The sequence below is a fragment of the Cyprinodon tularosa genome, unplaced genomic scaffold, assembly GCF_016077235.1.
Source record: "Cyprinodon tularosa strain WSP-4 unplaced genomic scaffold, ASM1607723v1 ctg2, whole genome shotgun sequence".
Lineage (NCBI taxonomy): Eukaryota > Metazoa > Chordata > Actinopteri > Cyprinodontiformes > Cyprinodontidae > Cyprinodon > Cyprinodon tularosa.
Window position 1 is genome coordinate 2,372,508 of NW_024038733.1, and position 22,703 is coordinate 2,395,210.

General features: G+C 38.4%; 2 protein-coding genes across 2 annotated transcripts; one reads left to right on the forward strand and one right to left on the reverse strand.

Moving 5' to 3' along the window:
* Positions 1–372: 372 nt before the first annotated feature.
* Positions 373–9,101, forward strand: styk1b (serine/threonine/tyrosine kinase 1b). Its single transcript, XM_038284290.1, has 10 exons — positions 373–822; positions 1,695–1,741; positions 2,018–2,185; positions 3,288–3,614; positions 3,704–3,885; positions 6,548–6,622; positions 6,889–7,097; positions 7,368–7,408; positions 8,292–8,388; positions 8,486–9,101. The coding sequence occupies exons 2-10, from the start codon at positions 1,696–1,698 to the stop codon at positions 8,676–8,678; spliced, it is 1,338 nt and encodes a 445-aa protein (XP_038140218.1). The 5' UTR covers positions 373–822; position 1,695; the 3' UTR covers positions 8,679–9,101.
* Positions 9,102–9,247: 146 nt separating this feature from the next.
* Positions 9,248–21,184, reverse strand: phc1 (polyhomeotic homolog 1). The gene is made up of 14 exons (XM_038284288.1): positions 21,019–21,184; positions 17,928–18,052; positions 17,722–17,829; positions 17,547–17,612; positions 17,312–17,446; positions 14,898–15,062; positions 14,058–14,804; positions 13,842–13,974; positions 13,591–13,757; positions 12,174–12,237; positions 12,008–12,095; positions 11,558–11,729; positions 10,512–10,749; positions 9,248–10,418 (listed from the first exon to the last, which is right to left on the reverse strand). Exons 2-14 carry the CDS (start codon positions 18,042–18,044, stop codon positions 10,267–10,269), a joined length of 2,352 nt encoding a protein of 783 aa, XP_038140216.1. The 5' UTR covers positions 18,045–18,052; positions 21,019–21,184; the 3' UTR covers positions 9,248–10,266.
* Positions 21,185–22,703: the final 1,519 nt, after the last annotated feature.

The following is a 22,703-nucleotide window of genomic DNA, read 5'->3' on the forward strand; positions in this document are numbered from 1 at the left end:
GATGGTTTTGAAACGTTGCTGTATTTTCTATTATTTTTATGAGTGATGTCAGCAGAAAGGCAGACTGAGTACAAATGCATGGGGTACTTTTTAGATGTATTTTTGTGATCTAAGCTGAAAAACTATGATTTTGTTTTAATTTTTTTCTACAGTTTGAAATTAACAGGAAATTATTAGTAGGATTGTGAGTGAATAATGTATTTGTAAAGTATAAAAACACTTTGAACTCACTGTTATTAAAAGGAAAGGCTGTTGTTTTTAAAAATATATTTTTTTTGCTAACAAAATGCCCCTGAGACAACATAGCCAGTCACACAGGTTTCAGGTCAAGCATGCTGAACAAAGAGGTGGAAACTATAAAGTGACAAGGAGTGGCTAGACCTGTTTCCATGAACAGAGAGCAGATAAGCAAGAGCAAGAGAGGAGCTCACATATATAGGAGCTAAAGGAAGTTTTTCAGAGAGGAAGAAAGGTTTCAGCTGAACCTTCAGAAGAACAGACTTCTGATTTCAGTCTTCAGCATCTTAACTCGAAAAGAGAAAGGGAGCGAAGAGAGAAGAAGAAGGAAACAGGAGAGAAGAGGTATTTTACGCAGGTGATGAGGGTGGAGTTAAAGAATACACCAAAGGAGGGAAGGTAGACAAACAGAGAGCAGCAAATTGATCCCTTAGAGCCTAAGAGGAGCTGAGGCGCTGAGCTGAACACTGACAGGATGCATGGAACGTGCCAAACTCTGTGAAGAAAGGAATAATGAACCTGCAATAAGTGGATTCAACTCTATTTTTTTTCTTTGAGGTACAGAAGTTCAACCTAACAACTGAGGTAATTCTGTCTTTATTGTATTTCTGAAACACATCAGCTCCATCAGGTCATTTATAGACAGTATAGATTCAGAAACAGTGTAGAAAACGGAGGTTTTGTTGTGCAGTCGGTGGAGAGTTTGTGCTCTAACACTGGGTGTGAGATGCGACACAGGCTTCAATGTGATAGAAAAATGTAGATGAACAGGTTCGGGGATCTAGGATGTGACGCTAAAGGATGATCATTAGGGAGAAGAGGTTTCCTTCTTGGACTGAATATATTTAATTTGTATTTTCGCAAAGTTCTTAAAACTGCTGAGAATCCAACATATGGCATACAGATGACAGCATTCCGTCTTTGGTGTTAATTATACAAGTTTCAGTGGTAAATATTTATTAGGCACAGGAAGTATTTAGGCACAAATACAGTTTTATCCAACAGCGCGTGAGACTTTTGGGGATTGTGAAAATTGAATTAAAAAAAAATAATTAAAATGATGAAAAAGTAGGAAGAAAACATAGACTGACAGTAGAGTAACAGCATCTGAAGTTCCTGGTCTCAGTTACAAACTGAGGCCTTAATGAGTGCTGACGTATGAGAGTCAAGTTACTGACCTGTCTCCATAAACAATATTACTGTCTGTCAGGGAAACCCTCACCTTTGTAGAATCATAGCTGTCCATTAAAAGTCCTCCACAATCAACCTGTAGTAAGTGACTAGAAGAAAATACTTTTTCACATTTTATGCCAAGTCTGTCTTTCAGTGCTGTCTGTTTTCTTTTTTAGTGAAATGTTCCTGTTTCATGGTTCTACCAACTTTGGGGAATTATTTGTACATTGAGGTTATTTCTGCTTCTCAACATTGCTTTTCTTTAATGTCCTTCTATCTGACAGGATGTCAGGATCAGACTCTCGCTGCACAGCAGGAGACACTGTTTGTGGTGAGTCTTATCACAGTCATGAACCTATGACCACTAAATAGACTTAGAGACTTAGAAAGATTTTATTTTGTCATTTTGTACACATAAGTGCATACAAAAATGAAAAATTTGGTTAAAATTGGGGACATAAAAACATATATTTTCACCTTTCTACTAAGGGGATAGAGATATATTTCTCTAATAACTAGAAAAGTATGTCTCAGTAGATATAGAGCACTAGCAGGTCTGTACGTCAGACCTGTAGAGTGATGCTTCCTTGTGTCTGATCTCCTGCAGAGATCCGTGTTTATGAACAAGAGGTGATCGTGGTTCCCATCCTCCTGTTGTCCAGCTTCTTGGTCACTCTGGTCTTTATTCTCCTGCTGCGCTTCTGCCCAGAGAAGGTCGACCGAATCCGTCCCCGGAAAAATGTGACCACCAGGAGAATATTGCAAGGCATTGATGGTAAGCGGAACAAAAAAAAATGACAACTATGTGGGGGATAGCATCAAAGCTTGTCATGCAATGATGTAGAGTGATAATATCCTTCAAAGTATCTTTATTGTACATTCACCTTACCAAAAAATAGTGTACTTGAAGTGTACCTATTTTAAATGCAAATAAGCAAGTATATTTTCAGTTTACTTGCAGTATAGCTGTCAGTGATATACTTCATAAGATTTATTTTACCTACACTGCAAGAAAAAAATGTAATCTCAGTTGTATTTTCCCTTGATTTGAGCAAATATGACGTTTTGCCAATGCAATGAGAATATTTACATTTAAAATAACAAAACAAACTAATTCTATTATTTTACTTAAAGTGTGGTATATATGTAATTTTATTATTTAAGGGAATAAGTGCTCGTTTTATTAGCAGGTTATCTTATTTACTTGCTTAAATTAATGAGAAACACTCCAATTTTAAGAAATTCTTATTTATTTATATATTTGACATACTTTAAGTTCATATTTTCAAGTATACTCAACTGTACAAAAATATATATCCCAAGGTTACCCAGTGTACTGGAAGTTTATTAAGAATCAAACCTCTTGGGACCAAATTGGGCAACTTTAAGTTTAATTTCGAGGTAAACTTTTAGTTAACATGCATGTAATAAAGTTTTACCATATAAAGGTACACTGAATTATACCCAATTTAGATTTAAGGCATACAAAGATTATGACTTTAAAGCAAAAGTATATTATTCAGTAAACTAAAGGGTTAATTTCAATAAACATCAAAGAATAATCTTATAAAGAATAAGTAGACATTGATGTTATTTACAAGTAAAATAAGCTTCAAAGTGGGCCAATTTAGTCTAAAATTATATTTTAGTTTACTAGAAAATATGAACTTAGGATATATAGCACATATGTTGACTATAAAGTATATATAAACATATTGGATATATGTGTATATGTAAAGTATAATTGTGTGAATGTATAGTAATAATACCGTGAAGGACTCTACTGCTCTCCCATATGTAAGCCTTTGTTGTCTTTTACTAATTTATATGTTAATTCCTCAAACTGATTGTATCTATGCTCCCCTCACTGTTTTAAGCTCCACCTGGTATCAACGTCCTTGAGCACGAAAGCATCGCCTTGGATTTGCCCACCTCCTACTCCACCTTTCAACCCCCAAAAACATACCAATCTCAAAATCTGTCTGTGAGCCCACCCTCTCTCCCAACCAACCCCCTACCAGACCCCATCAAGACCAGTTTCACTCCCATCGCCCAGCCAAGGGAGCTGCCCCGCCAGAGGCTGCCAGAGTCCTTTAACCTGGTCACCCCTCTGCAGGGCTCCTTCTCCATGCACGCCGACCCCTCTGTGTCTCTCTACAGAGCGCGCATGGAAAACAGGAATGTGGTTCTCCGTGTCCTCAAAGGTGAGAAACTGAGGGGAATTTTTGTTACTAAATACAGGTCTGGGAAAAATCATTTATAGACATGACTTTAAGGAATCTTTCCTCTACAGATTCAGCTGATGCTGTGGAGAGACACAACTTCCTGGGCTTTGCATCTTTCCTGGCACAGCTTGGACCACATCCATTCCTGCCAGAGCTGCTGGGGGTGGTCTCAATCCGAGCCCCCCTGGTCACAGTGGTGGAGGAGCTTGAAAACAGGGACCTGCTCAGCTACTTGTGGCGATGCAGACAGGTAGGGCGTTATTAAGTTTTCTTACAAAGCATTTCCCAGATATTAAGCTCTAATGGTGTGAAAATGCATTTAACCCTCTTAAGATTATTCTTCAGTTTTTATTTCTTTTTTGTTGTTGTTTTTGTGTGTGTAAGGGGAAAATATAGATTTATGTCACATTTTTTTAAATTGTCCAAATTAAAAAAAAATGTGTCTAAGAAGTTTACTTTCCAAATCACTAAATCTTAAAGTTTTAGACTTGTTATTCCGTATCATATGATACCTAAACTTTATTGGTGTCTACATCAAAACGGTTCCCCTGCGATAACCAACCAACCATTGCACCCCATAGGAAAATATTTATGGAATAATGGTTGTTTAAATTTTAAGAAGAAATTTTAAAACTAAGTATAAAAGCAACAATTTAATTTAAATAAGAACATAAATTGAAAACAGCTTTAAAAAAAAAATCTCATGCTGATTATTTTTACTAATCTGTATTTTTTAATGATTGGCAAATAGAAAGCTGTTGTCACATGACAATCAACACTGAATATATATAACTTTTTTGCAAACCTAAGTGCTACATTTTTTTATCCTAAAGAAAAAAACTATGTTATTTGTAGCTCAAACTTTTCTCTTTATATTGGCTTATTATTTGAAGTTTGAAAGATTCTTCTCAGTAAATAAGGACATTCTTTCTAATAATCTATAGAATGACCTTTTCTTAAATGAAAGGTCCTCTCACCACAATAATAAATGTATTTTCCATTGAAAATTTTGACCTGTGACCTTTTGAATAATGTTCTGAAAATTCCAGTACAAGAATCCATTTCCATTTCCCAGTGCTGGCTCAAATATGATAGGTTTGACATTATTCACTCATACTTAAATGTTTCAGATAATTAGTTTATGGCAAACATAACCAAATAATCCTTTTTCAAATGATACTTTCAGTTATCAAAGGGGGGAAAAATGATAATCCCAACGTAAACCTATTAATTGGTTTTGCCATCCTGTTTGGCAACAAATGTCTTCAAGCATGGACGATAAATATTATGAGTGTTTCAGGTGACAGTGGTGGAATGTATTATTTTTTTTTAGCTATTCATTGGGGACTTGCTTTATCTCACCGTCCTCCTGTATAACCTGCCTCTAATGGAGTTTAAGATTACAAAATGGAATATGGACATTGTCCTCCAGAAGTTTCTGACAGAGAGCAGAACTCACAGCACTAAAAATATTGGCAAGTCATCCTGAACCAAGGTAGCTTCTCTGGTCTGCAGAGCTTTGGGAATTGTTTTGGTTTTCTAACCTCCTGGATGACTTGTTGATGCTCTCTTGGAGTAATTATGTAAAGTATCACCATGTTTTATCAATATCAGGATCTTGGCTCCCTCTATAGTTTGTTGGAGTCCTAAAGCCTAAGAAATGGGTTTGTAACCCCATGGGTGTTTTCACAGTTCAGGTTGTTTAAAAACTAAACTGATTTGATTTTCCTCCCTGCTTAGTGTGATTTGTTTGTGAAGATGTGAGCACAGCAAATGCAGTGCTACTGACTGAAACGACCAGACCAAGATGATTTGGAGGAAGTGATCTTGGTGTGGTTCTAAACATGTTCAATAGTTATTTGTACTTGGTGTGGAAGTAATCCGACCTTGACCCGACTCCACCACCATGCGCTGAGTAAACTTGAGCCAAAGGCCTTTCCCCACCCATGCTTTTGTGTCATTATCAAATAAGTAAAATAGCTAATAAACAATGGTGGTGTAACTTTTTCATATAGGATAAAGTCCAATACAGCTTTATAGACATCATTCAGTATACATTTCAGATAGTTCTGCAAGTAAAACTAGAGATATTCTTCAACTTGCCCTTTTTTTCCTAGTGCATGACAACACAGCCCTTTAACCGGTTATCTTGGTGTGCACAAATAAAACCAGAAAACAGACTGAACCTCCTCATATTGTTTGTAGTGAAGGATTTTGCTTTTATCCATGTGAAAATTTGCTGTAGCAACCAAATACATTACCAATGTACAAATCTGTTAACTGATATTGAATCGACGTTAATAAACTAACAATGTCTGTTGCCAGACTGGTTCTGTTTAAAGGTATAGCGAAGGATGTTCTTCTTCTGGGTGGATCATCAAAATAAGTGGTCCTCCTAATTGTCAATCATTCCGGCGATATGTTTATGTAAGGCCGTCCTACGTCGTCGTTCCTATTTTCACGTACCGGTGGTGAGTTTGAAATAGTGGAATAATTGCAAATCTTCTTTTGGAAAGTAAGCTTGTTTGAGTGATGCAAACAGCAATTTTTAAACAGAGCGTGCACGAGCAGAAATGGGCTCGTGCATGCTCTCGTTGAATAGGCGTTCCCTATCGGGAGCGATACAGGGTTGTGCATTTCTTTTTTAAGTTGAGAGGGTAGCGAAGATCCTCCACTATACCTTTAAGTGACTTTTTATTATAAAGATCTGGCAGTAATCTAATGTGTTTTGCATAATAAGGGGAGTTATAATTAGCTCAAAAAGTGTGGTTGAAGATATTCAATGCATGGTCTCCTAAAGATATTTATTTTCTAACCGTGTTGTATAAAATCGGCTAGACAGGATGAAAAGCAGTGTTTCTGTTTAAACCTGAAACCTCAGGAAACACTCTGTTATCTCCTTTGCCTTCCAGGACAACGTGGATCCTCCGTGTGAAATGACTGAGAGGAGAATATTTACTATGGCCAACCAGGTCGCTTCTGCTCTGGTTTGTACAATAATCTTAATACATTTTTTTCAAGCACATGTTTACCGGTAACTTAAATCAGATATATTTTATGTACACAATTTTATGATAATCCTTTTTTATAGCCATCATACCTTAAAGAAACAAAAGAATTGTTTGAGATATTATTACATTTTATTATTGACTCATATGCTCTCCATATTAACTAAACTTATTAGATTATTTGTTTCTCTTTTAATGGGGTTGGCTCGTTTAATCCTGAAATTCTTGTTTTGCTGCATTGTTAGGAGTTCCTCCACAGCAAAGACCTCCTCCATGGAAACATCCGGGCCAGCAGCGTTCTGGTCTCTAAGCAGCTCACAGCCAAGCTCTGGGGCCTTCATGGAGTTTACACACGGAAGAACAAGAAAGCCACTCAGAGGGACGATCCCAGCATGAAGAAGTGGCAGGCGCCCGAGCTGCTGGTCAGGAAGCCAGCAACTAAGAGCAGTGACATGTCAGTTTGGTTTTGTTTTGAAACAATGAACATGATGTAATACAAATCTAGTTTCTCTCATTTCAGAGATGTTCATGTTCAATGAGTCAACAGTTTGAGTTTATAGAATTCCCATTACTATAAAATCTTAATCTAATAAGCAAAAAGAAGACTCAGTTTAAAATTGAGGATTTTGTATTTAAATTGCAAGTTTTTTTATTAATTTCTTTTGGTTGATCACATGTCTTTAAAGCTAACCACAATCCTTCTTGGCTCTGTTTGCTCATATAGTTGGTCGTTTGGGATCTTGCTGTTTGAAATGGCATCACTAGGTGAGTCCACAATGATTTCAGAACACTACAACATTAGCACCCTCTTGTGGTAGCTGATGAATATAGATATGTTTTCCCAAGTATAAATTACTCTGAAGAAAAATCTAGCAGAGGCTGGACACCTTATGTTTTTCACAACAATGAAAAAATGTGGTTAGTTCTTAGACAGATGATTGAATGATTGAACCTCACACAGCTTAGGCCCTCCTGCTGAGCCGAACCCATCAAAATTCAGTAACTTATTTTAATTCTGAAACCAGATAAGACGCACCTCTTGGAAAGGTCTGTAAAAAACATACCAAATTGTTCTCTTATCAGCAGTCAGGGGTCACCAGCCTCTTACTGACTGCACATGCATGAAATCAATAGAAAACCTGCATAATAGAAATGTCTCGCCACATACTGGGTAACTTTGGAAATATAGAATTTGAAAATAAATAAATGCAATTTGTTTAGGAATATGATGAGAATAGTGGTTGATATTGCAACACTTAAAATAAACTATATATTATCTATTTTAATGTGTAACATTAATGCTAACTCTCTTAGCTATATTTACTTTTTGTTGAAAGCCACAGAACCGATATGTTGTCCTACTCTCAGACTGTTCTCTCCTTTTATGTTTTCATGCAGAGCAGTTTAATTATGTGCTAGGATAACGCTGACCTGTTTACTTTCCACTTTGGTATGACTTGTTGATGATGCAGTTTGTAATGTGGTTTAAAGCAGTTCCAAACAAATGGAAAAATTACAGAAAAGTTGCTCTTGAGCTTTCTAAGCTTAACACTTTTTACTTTGATTGTTGAGAATCAGAATTCATATTAAGGTTACATCTGAATCCTCTTTACTCGTTTTTTAATAAATATATATTTTTGTCATCCAGGGGAAGCTCCATTTGCAGAAATCTCAATTAATGAGCTTCTGCAGTTTCATCAGAGAGGAAAAAACCTGAAAAAACCCTCAACCTGTTCCAATTCACTGTAAGTGTCCTCAACATGCTACAGATTAATAAATAGCCCCCCTTTAAGTTGTTAATTTTGTGCAGAATTTCACCAAAACCTCTGCTTCTTTTCTCAGGTATGCACTCATTAAAAGTTGCTGCCAGTGGAAAGATCAGGATCGGCCCTCGCTGGCGGAGGTGAGCCGAAAGCTTGTTTCAGGAGAAAAGAGTGCTTCGGATAAAGCCCTCAAAGCCTCTGGGACGGTTAACCTGGAACAGTACCTGCAGGAAGCTGGATATGGAGAGACTAACAGCTACACTGTTTTCTGATCCCCTCCAGGGTGAAATGCCAAAAGAAGAAAAACAGATGTATTTGCACTACTATCTCCAAGCTTAATGTAGCACTTTTATAAGAAACTCTAAGTTACAACTGAAGTGTTACAAACTCTGAACACGTTCAGCTTGACAAAATGAATTAAGTTATCCTTTGGATTCCTTCTGGAAAAACTGGAATTCTATTGTACGTTTAAGAGGGATTTTTATAATTGTTGGTAAAATTATTCTGTTTCTTTCTCAGTTATTTAACTTTTTAAGGGTCACATTGGAAACAAAGGGGGGATTCTGTTGAACAAGAAAGAGATATTGTGAGCCTGAGTTTGGTGCATCTTTCTAATAACCTGAACCTGTCCATGATGAGATCAGAAACGGTTTGTGATTCTTTTTTTTTTAATGGGCCAATATGATTTAACAAGTATAAGGGTAAAAAAAGCAAAGGATCTCTCACTGTAACTAATAATATCTTTATTCATGTTTACTTAAGCAGAATTGGTCATACTCAAATGTGAATGAAAATACGAGAGGCTGAAATTAACCTGTGAGCAATAAATCACATACCCAGCTTCAGTATTCTGTAATGTTTATTGATATGTACTGCATACATTTACAGAGAGTACTTCTATTTAGCCCTTAAGAGAGCCGAGCATAAGAGGTACCTTTTTTTTGGGTAATTTATTAAAGCTTCTACAACTATATTGTTTCCATGAAAAAATAACTTTGATTGTACTATAAAAATGAGAAAATAGAAAACTAAAACTCTTCATAACTATTCTAAAGAAACTACTAAAACAACAGGCTTGTTGAGTGTCATCGAGGTGTGATTGAAGCCTGAGTTTGACATCTATGACAAAAACATAAGAACAAAACAACATATAGAAATGTAACTATGAGAACCTGAAACCGGAAGCACCCTTTAGAAATACTGTTCCACTGGTTTTCTGTGACCAGAAGGTGACATTATTAAGCAGGAAGACCTTGTGAGTTTTGCAGTTTTGGAAAAGTCTATAAACAGTATATCTATTTTCTGAAAAAGACAAACACTAACGACAGGAATATTTGGGTTTGTGATACACATACCAGTATGTATACGTCTGCACATTCAGAGTCCAGAAAGAATACTGTCTATATCCATGTAACATTTAGAGCCTTGGAGAAAAGTCATCACATTTTCTCACATCTTGTCCAATTTTTTTCTATTAAGATTTTAGCTGAGAGACAGAGCAAGATGTCTGGAGGAAAAGGAAGCTGCAATGGGATAAAATATGGAAAAAGTTCTGCAAGGGTTTTAGGAAGTACTGAGATCAAAATGTCATTGGCTCAGCCAATCATTGCTACTTTTTCACTAAATCAGTCACATCCCTTTATGTTACCCAATGGTTGTTAAGAACCCTCCTACCCTGAAGCTGGAACAGCAAATAGCAGGGGCTGGATTCAAAGGGTCATGTGATCAAAAAGCACTTTCATATTAATAGGGGACATTTGTTTGTGTAAAAACAAAAACAAAAATACACCCAGACAATCTCCAAGAAGCTCAAGTCCAAGTGTTAATTCCTATGAGACATGAGATAGTAGAGCACATTCATCACTCGCGCAAACTGTTGATAGAGGCACATATCTTTAGAGCCGGACCCAGCTTAATGTTCATAGTAGAGATTAGATGATCCTCCCGCAGCAGCATGAGTGCCTGCCCGTCTATTTCCTGGGACAGAAACTGGGCAGCCAGATCCTCGCAGCCTAAACCGCACAGGAAGCAAAGGAGACATTTCAGAACAGAGGACCTGAACGTGTTTAAATAATCAAAGCCAAAATTGTTTTCTGCCAGCCTACCTTGAAGAGAGGAGATGAACTTGCAGACTTCTTCCACGCTCCACTGAGCCGGAGTGGCAGAGAGGAAGTTAGCACCTTCGATAGGAAGGCTTCCAGGTGGGGAACTGTCTGAGGGGGGAGCGCTGTGCTGAGCTCTGAGGCAGGAGCGCGAGGAGCTTCTCGACAGCGAGGAGGACTCATCCCTGTCTTCCTCCCCCTCGCTGGACATATCGTCTGAGCGACTGGACTCTGAATGACACTGCAAAGGAGACATCAGAGGGTCAAAAAGCAACTAAACACTGAAATAGAATTTGCCTCGATATGTGAAATGTTCAGAGGTTTTTTAAGTTTAAAATTTTAAGACTTTTCTGTCAGTGATCCAACAGAAAATGAACAGAAGCCAGAGAAAACAATGAGGTTTTAGCAGCACTTCTGGGAATCATAGTAATCCTCGAGTCCTGGCCTTCTTTAAGCCATTATTTTACACAGAACATGAATAATATGAACTGCCAAAAAGTAAAAATTTTTTCAAAGGTAGTCTTTAACTCAGTGAAGAATTCATGTTGATGATCCAGTTCGAGAGACAAAACTACAGCTGCTCTAAGTTAAACAACTGAAGCTTGGCTAAAGGCTGTTTTATCTTATTGTAATGGAAAACTATCAAAAGTATGATTTTATTCAAATGTAATCATGATTCCAGGAATCATCTCCATATTGTTCACTGATTTCCTGGGGTTCCTGCAGTATTCTTCTTAGATTCTTGTAAATTTTCCTAAAAACATTAAAATATTTGTGTAAATAAGAAGCAACACCTCACAATTTATCTTTATCTATCTTACCTGTGTCATAACGGATTTTTTGGGGGGATCATAAATGAAACCCAGTCATTTTCAAACTTCACACAAATCCAAAAATCTTGTATTTCTTAGTAATTCGTATCATTCCTGATCTGTGTGGAATTGCAGCACTAACACAATGTGCATATTTTTAGTCAGCAATAAGAGCTAAATACTGAAGAGGACCAAACAGACAAGAAAGACCTCTTTCTTTAAAACAACAGATCTCACCTTGACAGAAAGATGCTTGCTCGATACTTTACTGTAGGTGCTATTGGAGCTTCCTCTTCGAGAAGGACCTCTGCGTTTAGCAGAGCTCTCTGTGGTGTTAGAAGGTAGTGACGCCGCCCCACCATTTCTCCCTCTGCTGGACTTGTAGTGCTGGCTGCAGCTTACATTGTACCTAAAAGTTGAGAGGGTCAGTCGGTAACTGGTTCCTTTGACCGCTCTGAGCTAAGACACATTTAGATCACATCATGTAACAGCAAATGAATAAAACACAGACCAAAAGCACTAGCTTTAATCAAATAGTTTTTACTTCCGATTATGCATGTTTTTGCTAGTGTGTAACATCCCATAAAATTACTCTGGATTCGTGGCTGGTAAGGTTACAAATTGTGAATTAGTTTTGCAATGCTGTGTAACAATAATGATCCGTCTTCATGAATGATGAAACTGTACCTTTTAGCGCAAGTGTTTGAACAGAACCTCTTTGATCCTCTGAACTGGCTGGCTGGTGCAAAGCATCCACAGTACTCACATTTCAACACTGTAATAAACAAACAAAACTTTCAGATCACCAAACGACAAAGAAGGAACCTGTGTAAACAAATGCATCTTTACTTACATGGAGGGCCATGCTCTGTGCGGCCAACCAGAGCAAAATCTCTGTCTTTGAGGAGTCCAGCAACCTGCCAGAGCAAAGAAAAGTTAACAAGAAAGCTATTTCCAGGGGTTTAAGTATTTGAGACTCAACCTTTCAGAGTTTTTAGTTCTGTATATTTGTCTTCAAACACAAAGAACAGAGTTTTACAATGATCGTCTGACACCAAGATTGGAAAAGAGAGCATGGTACAAAAAAGGAAAGATGTAAAACAAGAAGGGTGAAGGAAAAGGGGTAAGAATAAAAGGAAAGAAGGTAGTACATGAGGAGGGAATGAAAGTAAAAAGGACGCAAGGAAGGAATGAAATGCATAACAATCCAATTAAATTGAAGCAGAGGAAAGACGATCTACATCTTCATCTGTAAAATATGGCATTATTTTAAAATTACCAATGTAGGCTACAGAGAAGAATTGATTTATGTTTGTTTTTTATTAATTAGGAAGAATTTCATTTTTTGTTTCAAATGCATGTACGGGCAGGAAAATAAAAATGGTAAAACCATATTTGAGTTAAGGGTGTGCAAAATAATCGTCATGACGATGCATCGCGATTCTAATTTTTGTGATCTACTGCATCGATTCTTGAAGGCAAGAATCGATTATAAAAAAAAAAAAAATGAACAAATAAAATACATTAATGGTTGGCGCACATCAGCCAAACCAAGTGGAATACAACTTCCAGTCCAGCAGATGTCGCTGCGGATGTGTTGACGCCTGCTGCCTTGTGTCACAAGCAGGGATACTGCGACGAGTCATATGAAATAAAACATGGAGGACACTATGAAAATTCGCCCCGCAGCTTCATCACATTTCAAGTCAGATGCTTGGATGCATTTAGGCTTTAAAAACAAAGAAGGTAATAATTAAATTGATATGGCGCACGTAATTTGCAAAAGGGGAAATATACATTTTAATGTTTTAATTTCATTGGTTTAAAGGACCACTGAGGCCATGTAAACAGCACTGATTATCCTTATTTTGTTATTTTAAGTTTGATGAATCCTAAGATCTTTTTGTCAGTGTGTCCAGTAATAGTAATATTTCTGTCCAGTATTTGTTTTCATGGCAACACCTCCAAAAGTCGTTTCAATAAATACAGCTATGTATGAATTCAGTTGCTTTCAGTTATGTATCAATTGAAGACACTATCCAGATCATACCCAGCCAATCAGCCACTGGTAAGGGCTGTATCCTTTTCTTACAGTGTTCAGTGAAAATATCGCAATGCATTGCAATATTTCAAGTATCATGATGCATCGTTATAGAATCGCATCATGACTTCTTTGCCAATACCCACCCCTATGTGAGTTGAAACCCATACCTTTCATCCTGATTAATATTATCAGATGTTTTTTCAGTTTAGTGGTGGGATGAACTTACAGGGAATGGCTCGGCTCCCTCTTGAATAACAAAGCCCTCAATGAGATGAGTGAGAACTTGAGGTTTGACCACAGCTTGAGGAAGCTTGTCTCCGTGGCCGACTCTGGACAAGGGCAGAGGTAAGGACAGGGTGGGGGGAGAGGAGAACGAGGCATCTACAGAAGGAGCTGAAAATAAAAAGTTGAATGAGTGGGTGTAAACTCGCTTGTCAATTATTTTAGGTTATATTTAAAATGCTCAAAGAGAGCTACCTGAGTCCTTTGAGGGGGCAGGAGATAAAGGAGGAGCAGAGTCTTTCAATGGGGCACAATCTGATGTTTCTGATATCTCATTTGGAGCATCACTCTCAGATTTTCTCTTCAGAGAGCCTGTGGATGGTTTTGTCTAAAAATATGTGGAACAAACAGGGTGTTAGTTAGCATTAGTTAAACACAAAGCTTTAACAGAGCAGTAGGTTCTTATGTTACCATGGCAGCGCCGCTGGGGGATGAGCTAGCAGCCACACCAGAAGGACTCTCCTGAGTTGTTGTGCTCCGCACCTGAGCCAAGGCCACAGCTTGTGAATTTCCTGCCAAGCCCTGCCTGGCTCCCACCAGCTGGACTGGGATGTGTGGAGGGTTAGGACCACCGGCGTTGGCCTGACTGTTGCTTGGTGGGGCTGGGAGAATGGGAGGCGGCAGCCGAGGGGACAGCTGAAGGGGTAGGCGGTGTCCCTGAGCTGTCTTGGGCTGTATCGGGACTGGACCCTTTTCCACGTTAGCGTTCGTCTGTTGCAGGGGCTGCACCACGAGAGTCTGTGGGTTCATGTTAGCCTTTGGTGCCACAGAACCAATCGGGTAGCCCTGGGTTGAGGTAGTAACGTTTGAACTGGGAACCAGGATGACAGGGGGAGCAGAGGGGGACAAGAGGAGCTGAGAGAGGGGGAGGGCTGTGGACGAGGAAGATGAGGATGGAGCTACAGAGGCTGCAGGAGTGACAGTGACTGCCTGGTTGGCAGTCTTCACAGTCAGGGAGCTGGAGGCAGATGGTTGATTAAAGCTGGCTTTGGCAATCTGTTGCTGCGGCTTCACTTGCTGCTGCTGAGCTGTCTGAGGGAAATTCTGTTGCTGCTGCTGGGTCAGAGGAAAACTGCCAGCATCTTTCCTCTCTACATTTTCAGCCTTTCCTGCAGCTGTTTTGGTGTTGGATACACAGTGCAGAGCCAGATTCTGCACCTGGGAAACAGAGAAACCAAAAAAAAAAATTGTAGTCAAACACAGCTTTTCTATTGCTATAACACCCCTGGATTATTTTTAACCAGATCACACCTGATCACTGTCAGACTGGGCACTTGTAGTGGTAGAAGCAGCATCATGCTGTTGCTGCTGTTGGGGTTGTGCTTGCGTCTGAGCGACCGTTGCTACAGCAGCTGTCGTCCCGCCAGGCATAAAGATGAGCTGAGGGGCAAGCGGAGCTCTTAGAGACCGATTCACCTGCAAACAGATAATATGAAATGTTCCGATTGTTTGTCTTTCAACCACAAGATGAAGCACTTTGAATACTTTGGTTTACTCTACTCTAGTTGTCTGAACACTAACTGTTCCAACACTTTCAAAAGCAGTTACATTTTTTACCAATCTGTTCCTTATTTTACATATATATAACACTATCCCTCACCCTCCATTTTACTATGCACTGCTGGTCGGCCTGTCGCAAAAGGCAATAGTTTCGAATCCTATTCAAGAGCAATTTCATTTTTGTTATTTTTGTAGAAATAACAAAAAAAAAACTGCAAAACTATTCTATTTGAATAAATAAGGGTAAGAAAATCACATACAAACTCCATGTCTAAACTATACCCACAACATGCATCACAATCCAACTGACTAAAAGTAAAAAATATATAAATGAGGAATAATCTAATCTGTTATAGTTAAACATATAGTTAAACACATTAGGGAAAAATGCATTACATAATCTATTTAGGAAAATAAAAACTGAAACTATATTTTTTAGAAAATGTTTTAAATCCTGAGTTTGTGTGGGAGGTGGATCGATACCAGCTCAAAATAGTTGGGCTTGCCTCCACACACAACCAGGACTTTGAAAACCAAAACACTGAGAGGCTGGACTCGTTTCTACTCTGGAGTGGTCCGCGGGGAGAAACAAAGGCGGGGGGCGGGACTGTTTGTCTCCCCTCAGCTCAGCCGACTCGTGTTGGAGTTTACTCTGGTGGATGAGAGGGTCGCATCCCTTCATCTTCGCCTAAAATCCAAAGGCAGTGCAGAATACAAGGCCTTCTTAGCTTCTCTAAGAAGGCCTCTCCCAGGGATTCCATCATTCTACTGGGAGACTTCAAGGCTCACATGGGAAACGTCAGTGACACCCGGAAAAGTGTGATCGTAAGAAATGGACCACCAGCCCTGAACCTGAGTGGTTGTGGATTGTTCATAATGAACACCATGTTCAAGCATAAGGATGTCCACTGATGCACTAGGCACCTGGACACCCCGGGCCGAAGGTCGATGATTGACTTTGTAGTCATATCTTATCTCCTTCAGACCTCCTTAATACCGCATGGAGGTCTGGGACAGTGCACCTGGACTGCCAGACTGTGGTAGTGGTTCGCATGCATAAGAGAGAGAAAACAGGGTGTGTTCGGATATAGGGGATTATACTCCCCAGCCTCCCGAAGAAGGCCTTTATCAGGCTGCTGGAGAGGAGCGTCTGGCTGACGCTCCTCCAGCTTCAGGAGGAGCAGTGTGCTTTTAGTCCTGGCCGTGGAACAGCGGACCAGCTGCTCGAGGATTCAAGGGAGTTTTACTAACCAGTCCACGTGTGTTTTGTGGGCCTGGAGAAGGCACTCCTCTGGGTCCCTCGTGATGCATTGTGGGGGGGGCTTCAGGAGTACAGAATCAGGGACCATTTACTAGGGGCCATCCGATCTTTATACAAGTGGAGCAGGAGTTTGGTCTGCATTGCAAGCATTAAGTTGGACCTGTTCCCAGTGCATGTTGGACTGTTCTGCCCTCTGTCATCGGTCATGTTCTTAACCTTTATGGACAGGATTTCTAGGCACCAACAAGGGCCGGAGGGGGTTTGGTAGGGGACCAGTGGATCTTGTTCCTACTCTTTGCGAATGATGTGGTTCTATTGGCTCCCTTCATGCCAAGACTTAAAGCTGGCGCTGGGGAGGTTTGCAGCCAAGTGTGAACCAGCCAGAATGAGAATATACTCCTTTAAGTCGGAGTCCATGGTTCTCGACCAGAAAACGTGGCCTGTCCTGTTCAGGTTGGAGGAGAGTCCCTACCTCCATTGGAGGAGTTCCAGTATCTTGGGATATTGTTTACAAGTGAGGTGAAAATGGAGTGGGAGATCGATAGACGGATCAGTGCGGATGCTGCTATAATATGGAAGCTGCTCTGTTTGTTGTGGTAAAGAAGGAGCTGAGCGAAAAGGTAAAGGTAAAGGTCTTGATTTACTCCTCCATCTCCTCTTGTATCTGTGGAGAGAGAAGTCTGGGAGTCTCTGCTGAGGCTCTTGCCCCAACGACCCGATCGCGGATGAAGCAGGAGACAAAGAGTATATTTCTTAAAAAATTGAAAAAAAAATTGAGTCAACACAATTTTTTCTCAACAATTGAGAAAAATTATAAAAACAAAAACATATTACAAAAAAACAGATATAAATATGAAATAAAAATGTTAGAATTATTGCTGATAATATAAGTATTTTAACTCACTCTAAGATACATCTGTCCCTGTCCTGCAGAGTTTCCACCCAAGAGCACCGACTGGTTGAGGGCTGTTGTCGTTGCAGGACCGTGTGGACGAGGATTGCTCATAGTACCACCTGCAGACGTAGTGCTTAAATTGACCTGCAGGAAAGACAGATATGAAATATTTTTAAAACTGATCTGACCCTCTACTTTATAAGACTTATCGGGGATAATGTGAAACTTCAACAAACAAACTTACGGTGGTGGTAGCCTGTGACACGCTGTTACTAGTAGTATTGGACTGGCGGCTAGCTGCAAGCGTGGCCTTGTAAAAAAAGTGAAATAAAGCTGAATGGGTTAAAAAATATAGCAAATAAAAGCAACATTTTATAAAGGAATGGTGAATATGAACATGATGTGATATTCAGGATCACCTGTTGCACAGCAAAGTTTTGCAGTTGGGCCGTATTGATCTGCTGTTGTAGCATCAGCTGTTGAAAGTACTGGGCTGCATTGGGCTGTCTCTGCAGAGCTTGTAGAGCCTAAAGAAAACAACATATATATAAGCATTTCATCAAGGTGTATGAAAAGGATTAATATAAATAATAAGAGACACCAGTTTATAAACACAGTCCCTTACCTGCACAGCTTGTCTTTCATACAAAGACATGCGGGCCATCTGGGTTGTACGGGAGTTCCCACTCGTCTGAGGGTTTCCGTTTGTGCTGTTTACGTTTTGGTCTTCACCTGAATCCATATTTGAGGCTAGACACCAAATGATTTAATGATTGAAAAACATTAATGAATGTTTCTACCTCTTCAATTAAAGTTTTCTATCTAAATATTAGTGCTGTCAATCGATAAATTTTTTTAAATCGCGATTAATCGCATCAATGCCTGAGTTAACTCGCGATTAATCGCATTTTAATCGCAAATTTTTTTTCTGATTGAAAATCATTTAAATACTCTCGATGACATACAAAAAATACATACAGGCTAGGTTTGTGCCAATGTTCTTTTTTTAAAATGAAAACAGGTCACAGACACTGATTTATGCCATAGAAACATATGGCAAGAAGATGGGGAGGCATGTAGCAAAAAATAATAATATAAATAATATGTAGCCAAAAAAAAGGCCCTGAAAACAGGCTGATGTAAAAGACAGTCTTTACAGTTAATACAGTCTTTTGAACAAAGACAAGCATTTTACCCTACTTCTATAAAATGCAGTAGAGTTAACATTAGATGTTAATTAACCAAGATAATAATGAACAATTTTCAATCAATACATCAAAATCAATAGACCGACATCACTAGATGGAGGTAGTCTATGCTCTAGAAAGTTACTTTTCAGCCTCTTAACAAAAATGAGAACACACACACAAGCACCCACCCACCCACACACAGACACACCCACCCACACACACACACACACACACGATACCGACCTGTTGCGTACACAGACAGCAAGTGTGCCGAAGCAGATTCCATTTCACCTCAGTAATCTGTTTTCTCAGCGTATTTCAGGTTGCTACTAGTTACCAGACACTCAACTTGTTTGTCGGTGGTGGGGCTTAAAGAAAAGGCACTAGCGTCACCAAGTGTATGAGCGTCTTTTTCCCTTGAGGAGCTCTCCGCTCTAGAAGCCTTTGAGAAATGCATAGACTGGGGGAAAATAGCCCCGCCTTCTCGCAGGCTGCAGCGGGATGTACTTGGAAAATTGTACCATAAAACCACATAGCGTTAATCTCACGTTAAAAAAATTATCGCCGTTAAAATGGCCTCGCGTTAACGCGATAATAACGCGATAATTTTGACAGCACTACTAAATATACATTAAAATAAAACAATAATGATAAGACATCTTTTTTAAAGGCAAGGTTAAACTGACCCAGATGGTTTTTAGTGAAAAAGTTTATACATTTCCACACACAAGTGATTGGGTTCAACCTTAATCAAATAAACTTATATTTAGGTAGCGTTATCCTTCTTCCAAAAGCATGTCCATTCTGTCAAAGATTTTAGATAAAATAGGGGAAAAATCAGACAAAAGCATGTGGGGGAAATCACTTCTATAGCGTAGAGTTTAAAATACTTTTCCTTTATGCTCTTTATAGATTACATAAACCAAATACTAGTTTTTTAATTGGCTATCAGCTCAGGTTAATCCTAGAGTCAGCAGCTTAACAGATCTGTTGCTCATAGCTTTATTAATAATTTAAAAACAGGTCTAGGTTTATTAGAGATTTACTTAAATATAAGGGGAAAGTGTAGGAACCCTGTTTTGGTAAGTTAAGCTACAGTGCATAGCAAAAGCTAGAGAAGGAGCAGCAAACAATTAGGTTTATTTACCCATTGAAAACAAACAAACAAAAACTACAACATTCTAATACAAACACAAACTTTATACAGAAAGACTTAGTTAAAAAAGAATGTAGACAGTGCCTTGAACCATAGGAAGGAGACGCACTATTAAAGACTTAATTGTAACTACTTACAGAGGGTAGAAAGTGCGATGTAAAACAAGACATTTCTCAATATGTTTCTTCTTTAGGTTTCCTTGAAACCAGCTGAGCTGCGGTGCTCAGTAATAGGTGGGGGAGGGGCATTGGTGCTGTGCTTTTCAAAGCTTCTCCAGAGCTTTTTGTGGGAGGACCATTTAACTCGTTCCTGTTGTTTTAGGTATTTTGTGGTGATTTTAAAGCTAAAAACTTTTTGAAGCTTTGCATATCTTTCCAAAAAAGTTTTAAAAAATTTAATGGACTTTGTTTCCAAGTTTGAAAACGTTTTGCTTCACATCCAGGAAGATTTTCAATTTCTCATCCCGTCATGGATGGTAAGCGAAATGTCTTTAAACTTGGAAACAAAGTCCAGTGGATTGTTTTTTTTATTTTTATTTTTAACTTTTTTGGAATGACTATAACCTGGATGACTGAGGATCTTTACCAGCACATTGCATATCTTGCAAGCAGTAACTAATAAGTGCTTTACAATGTCCATCTTGACTGTCTTTAAAGTAGTACATTTTGGTAATATACTGAAAAATATATTTCAATATTAAGGATAAAGTATAAGAAAAACATCCCTAAAAAACAATCATGGTCCCTATTATTTAAAATCCCTGTTTATCTAAGACATGTAAAGAGTAAATAAAAATATAATTCCTTACATAGACAGTCTAGGTAGAGACACAGATTATAAACATAAAAAAAAGGTTGACTCAAATAAATCTTTTAATCAGAAAACTGGGTGTTCATGCAAAGCTAATGAACAAAAGTGTAAATATGGGCGTTTTTTTACCGCCTTAGCCAGACCTTATTAACCATTAACAACAATCGGCAGGATTCAGTTTTCATTTGCAAAACTGTTGTACATATAATAAATAGATGTGAGAAAATTAACAAAGTAGAACAGTTCCTAAGATCCCGAGAAAACAACAAGCTGCTCATCCAACGGTTGCTATCTAACTCTTGCTACTTAGAGATTACTCATCCACTGAGTTATATACCTTATAAAGTCTTAACTGGGAGAGATTATGTGAAAGTATCCTACTTTTAGGAGTTCTGTCTTTAGTTATAAACATTTAAAGGCTTTTGCAACACAAGAAACTACTTGACGTAAAGTAGTAATTACATGCTAACAGGTTAGCATGTTAGCTGCTGTAAATAGAGAGAGGGCAGCCCCCCCTACATTCCACTGATTTGTAAGTTGAAATGTATTCAGGTGCTTACCTCTCGTGAGGCTTGTTTGTCCTTTAAATAGATTATGAACTCACCGCACTGGGGCTATTTTTGTTTTGTGTTTTTTATTATGTTTTACTTGGAACGACAATCCCTTTGAAGATTTTTTTTGCTTGCAGTGAAAGCCCTCCTCCTGCCACTTATTCTAATGCTCTATTTGTACTCTGGAGGGTCGCTAGGTGGCGCTGTGGCACAACGGAGCTGTAAATTAACGGGGGGGGGGGGGGGGCGTTCACCAACGTGGAGGTGACGTCTGAAAAATGATAGGCTTACAGTTCTTGCAAAAGTTGTTGGCGGGAATACGCTTTTTTTTAAAGCGCAATCAATTAATTGATTAATGTGTTTTATCTAAAAATGTAGAGCAGAGAAACAGAGGAGAAACAGCTAACAATGACCCAAAGATACGAGGAAATATCGAACTGTAGAGGAAAACGTAAAATTTCTTAACGATTTAAATGCTCCACAATGACCCCTCCTGGTCAAAAACATTATAGCGTTTTTAATATAGCACACTGTGTAAAAGCGCATCTCAAAAATTGTTGAAAAGAATCAGTTATATAGCCTAAAAGCTGAAAAAGACATTTTTTTTATTAGATTATCAAGCTCCTACTTTATCCCAAAGCGAAATTACTTTCGTTACATTACTCCATATGTAATAAAGTGATAGGACCAGTTTGCTATAACACAAATTAATACAATATATATAATTAGGGGGTCCCCGTTCCATCTCGCCATCAGTTTGGGGGTCCTTGGCCTGGAAAATGTTGAAGACCCCTGGTCTAGAATAAAACTGACAAGAAACAGAATTCCATTTTTTTTTTTTTTTTTTTTTGGTCTAAGTTTTTACAGCAAGTCCTTATTAACCGCTAGCACTGGTTCCTTTGCTTTCTTAACTGCAGTCTGCTCAACCTTCATGACATTTTCTATAAGTCCTTCTAGCTTCTTTCTGCTGACATGTTCTATAGAAATCAGAATCTAATTTACAAGGCAGATAGTATTACCTGATATTAATATTACCTATATGTTGAATGATGCAGGTAAAAGTAAAATAAAAGTTGGTTTTCAGAACAGGACTTACACAAAGCACATTTTAATTCAGTAAATTGAAATGCCATTTCAATACAAAGGTTAGGTGGGAACAAAGCATTAGAGGTTTTATAATATTTAGAAAAAAATACAAAAACCAATCTTTCATTTGGACCAATGCTTGCATAGAACACTGCCGTCTGGAGAGGAACCTTGTATTTACTCACCGGAACCCATCCAGTAAATTTGTACTGTCTTTAAAATAGAGCAACAATATTCATGATTAGACAATTTGAAATTATGTAGATTAGTTGCAGATCTGCAGTTTTCTGACTTTTAATATTTTACCTCACGGGTAGCATTTTTTTGTAATATTTAAAACTTTTCATGACCAACTTTTTTTCAAGTTTTCTATTGGACTACACTTCTGATTAAGATATTTAGAGCTTTTTTTATACTAATTTCAAGCTTAGGTCTTGTTGTTTATAATCAACATCAGCAAAGTGTGCAGTGTGTGTCCTTAAAAAGAAATGAGGAAAGGAGACTTGAAGACAAAAGAGAATTGACCACACCTAAAGCATATCTATGCTAGATAGACAGAACCTGAAAGTACAAATCTCCAAGATAAGGACTTAATTGGAGAAAATAAC

Bases quoted from the DNA above. Each gene is read 5' to 3' on its own strand.
- styk1b (XM_038284290.1), top strand. From the start codon at position 1,696: ATGTCAGGATCAGACTCTCGCTGCACAGCAGGAGACACTGTTTGTG. The intron at 3,615-3,703 runs GTGAGAAACTGA...TTTCCTCTACAG, and splicing joins GGTTCTCCGTGTCCTCAAAG to ATTCAGCTGATGCTGTGGAG. The intron at 7,409-8,291 runs GTGAGTCCACAA...TTTGTCATCCAG, and splicing joins GTTTGAAATGGCATCACTAG to GGGAAGCTCCATTTGCAGAA.
- phc1 (XM_038284288.1), bottom strand. From the start codon at position 18,044: ATGGATTCAGGTGAAGACCAAAACGTAAACAGCACAAACGGAAACCCT. The intron at 13,975-14,057 runs GTAACATAAGAA...ACATATTTTTAG, and splicing joins CCCCCAGCGGCGCTGCCATG to ACAAAACCATCCACAGGCTC. The intron at 12,096-12,173 runs GTAAGTAAAGAT...TGTTTATTACAG, and splicing joins CACAGAGCATGGCCCTCCAT to TGTTGAAATGTGAGTACTGT.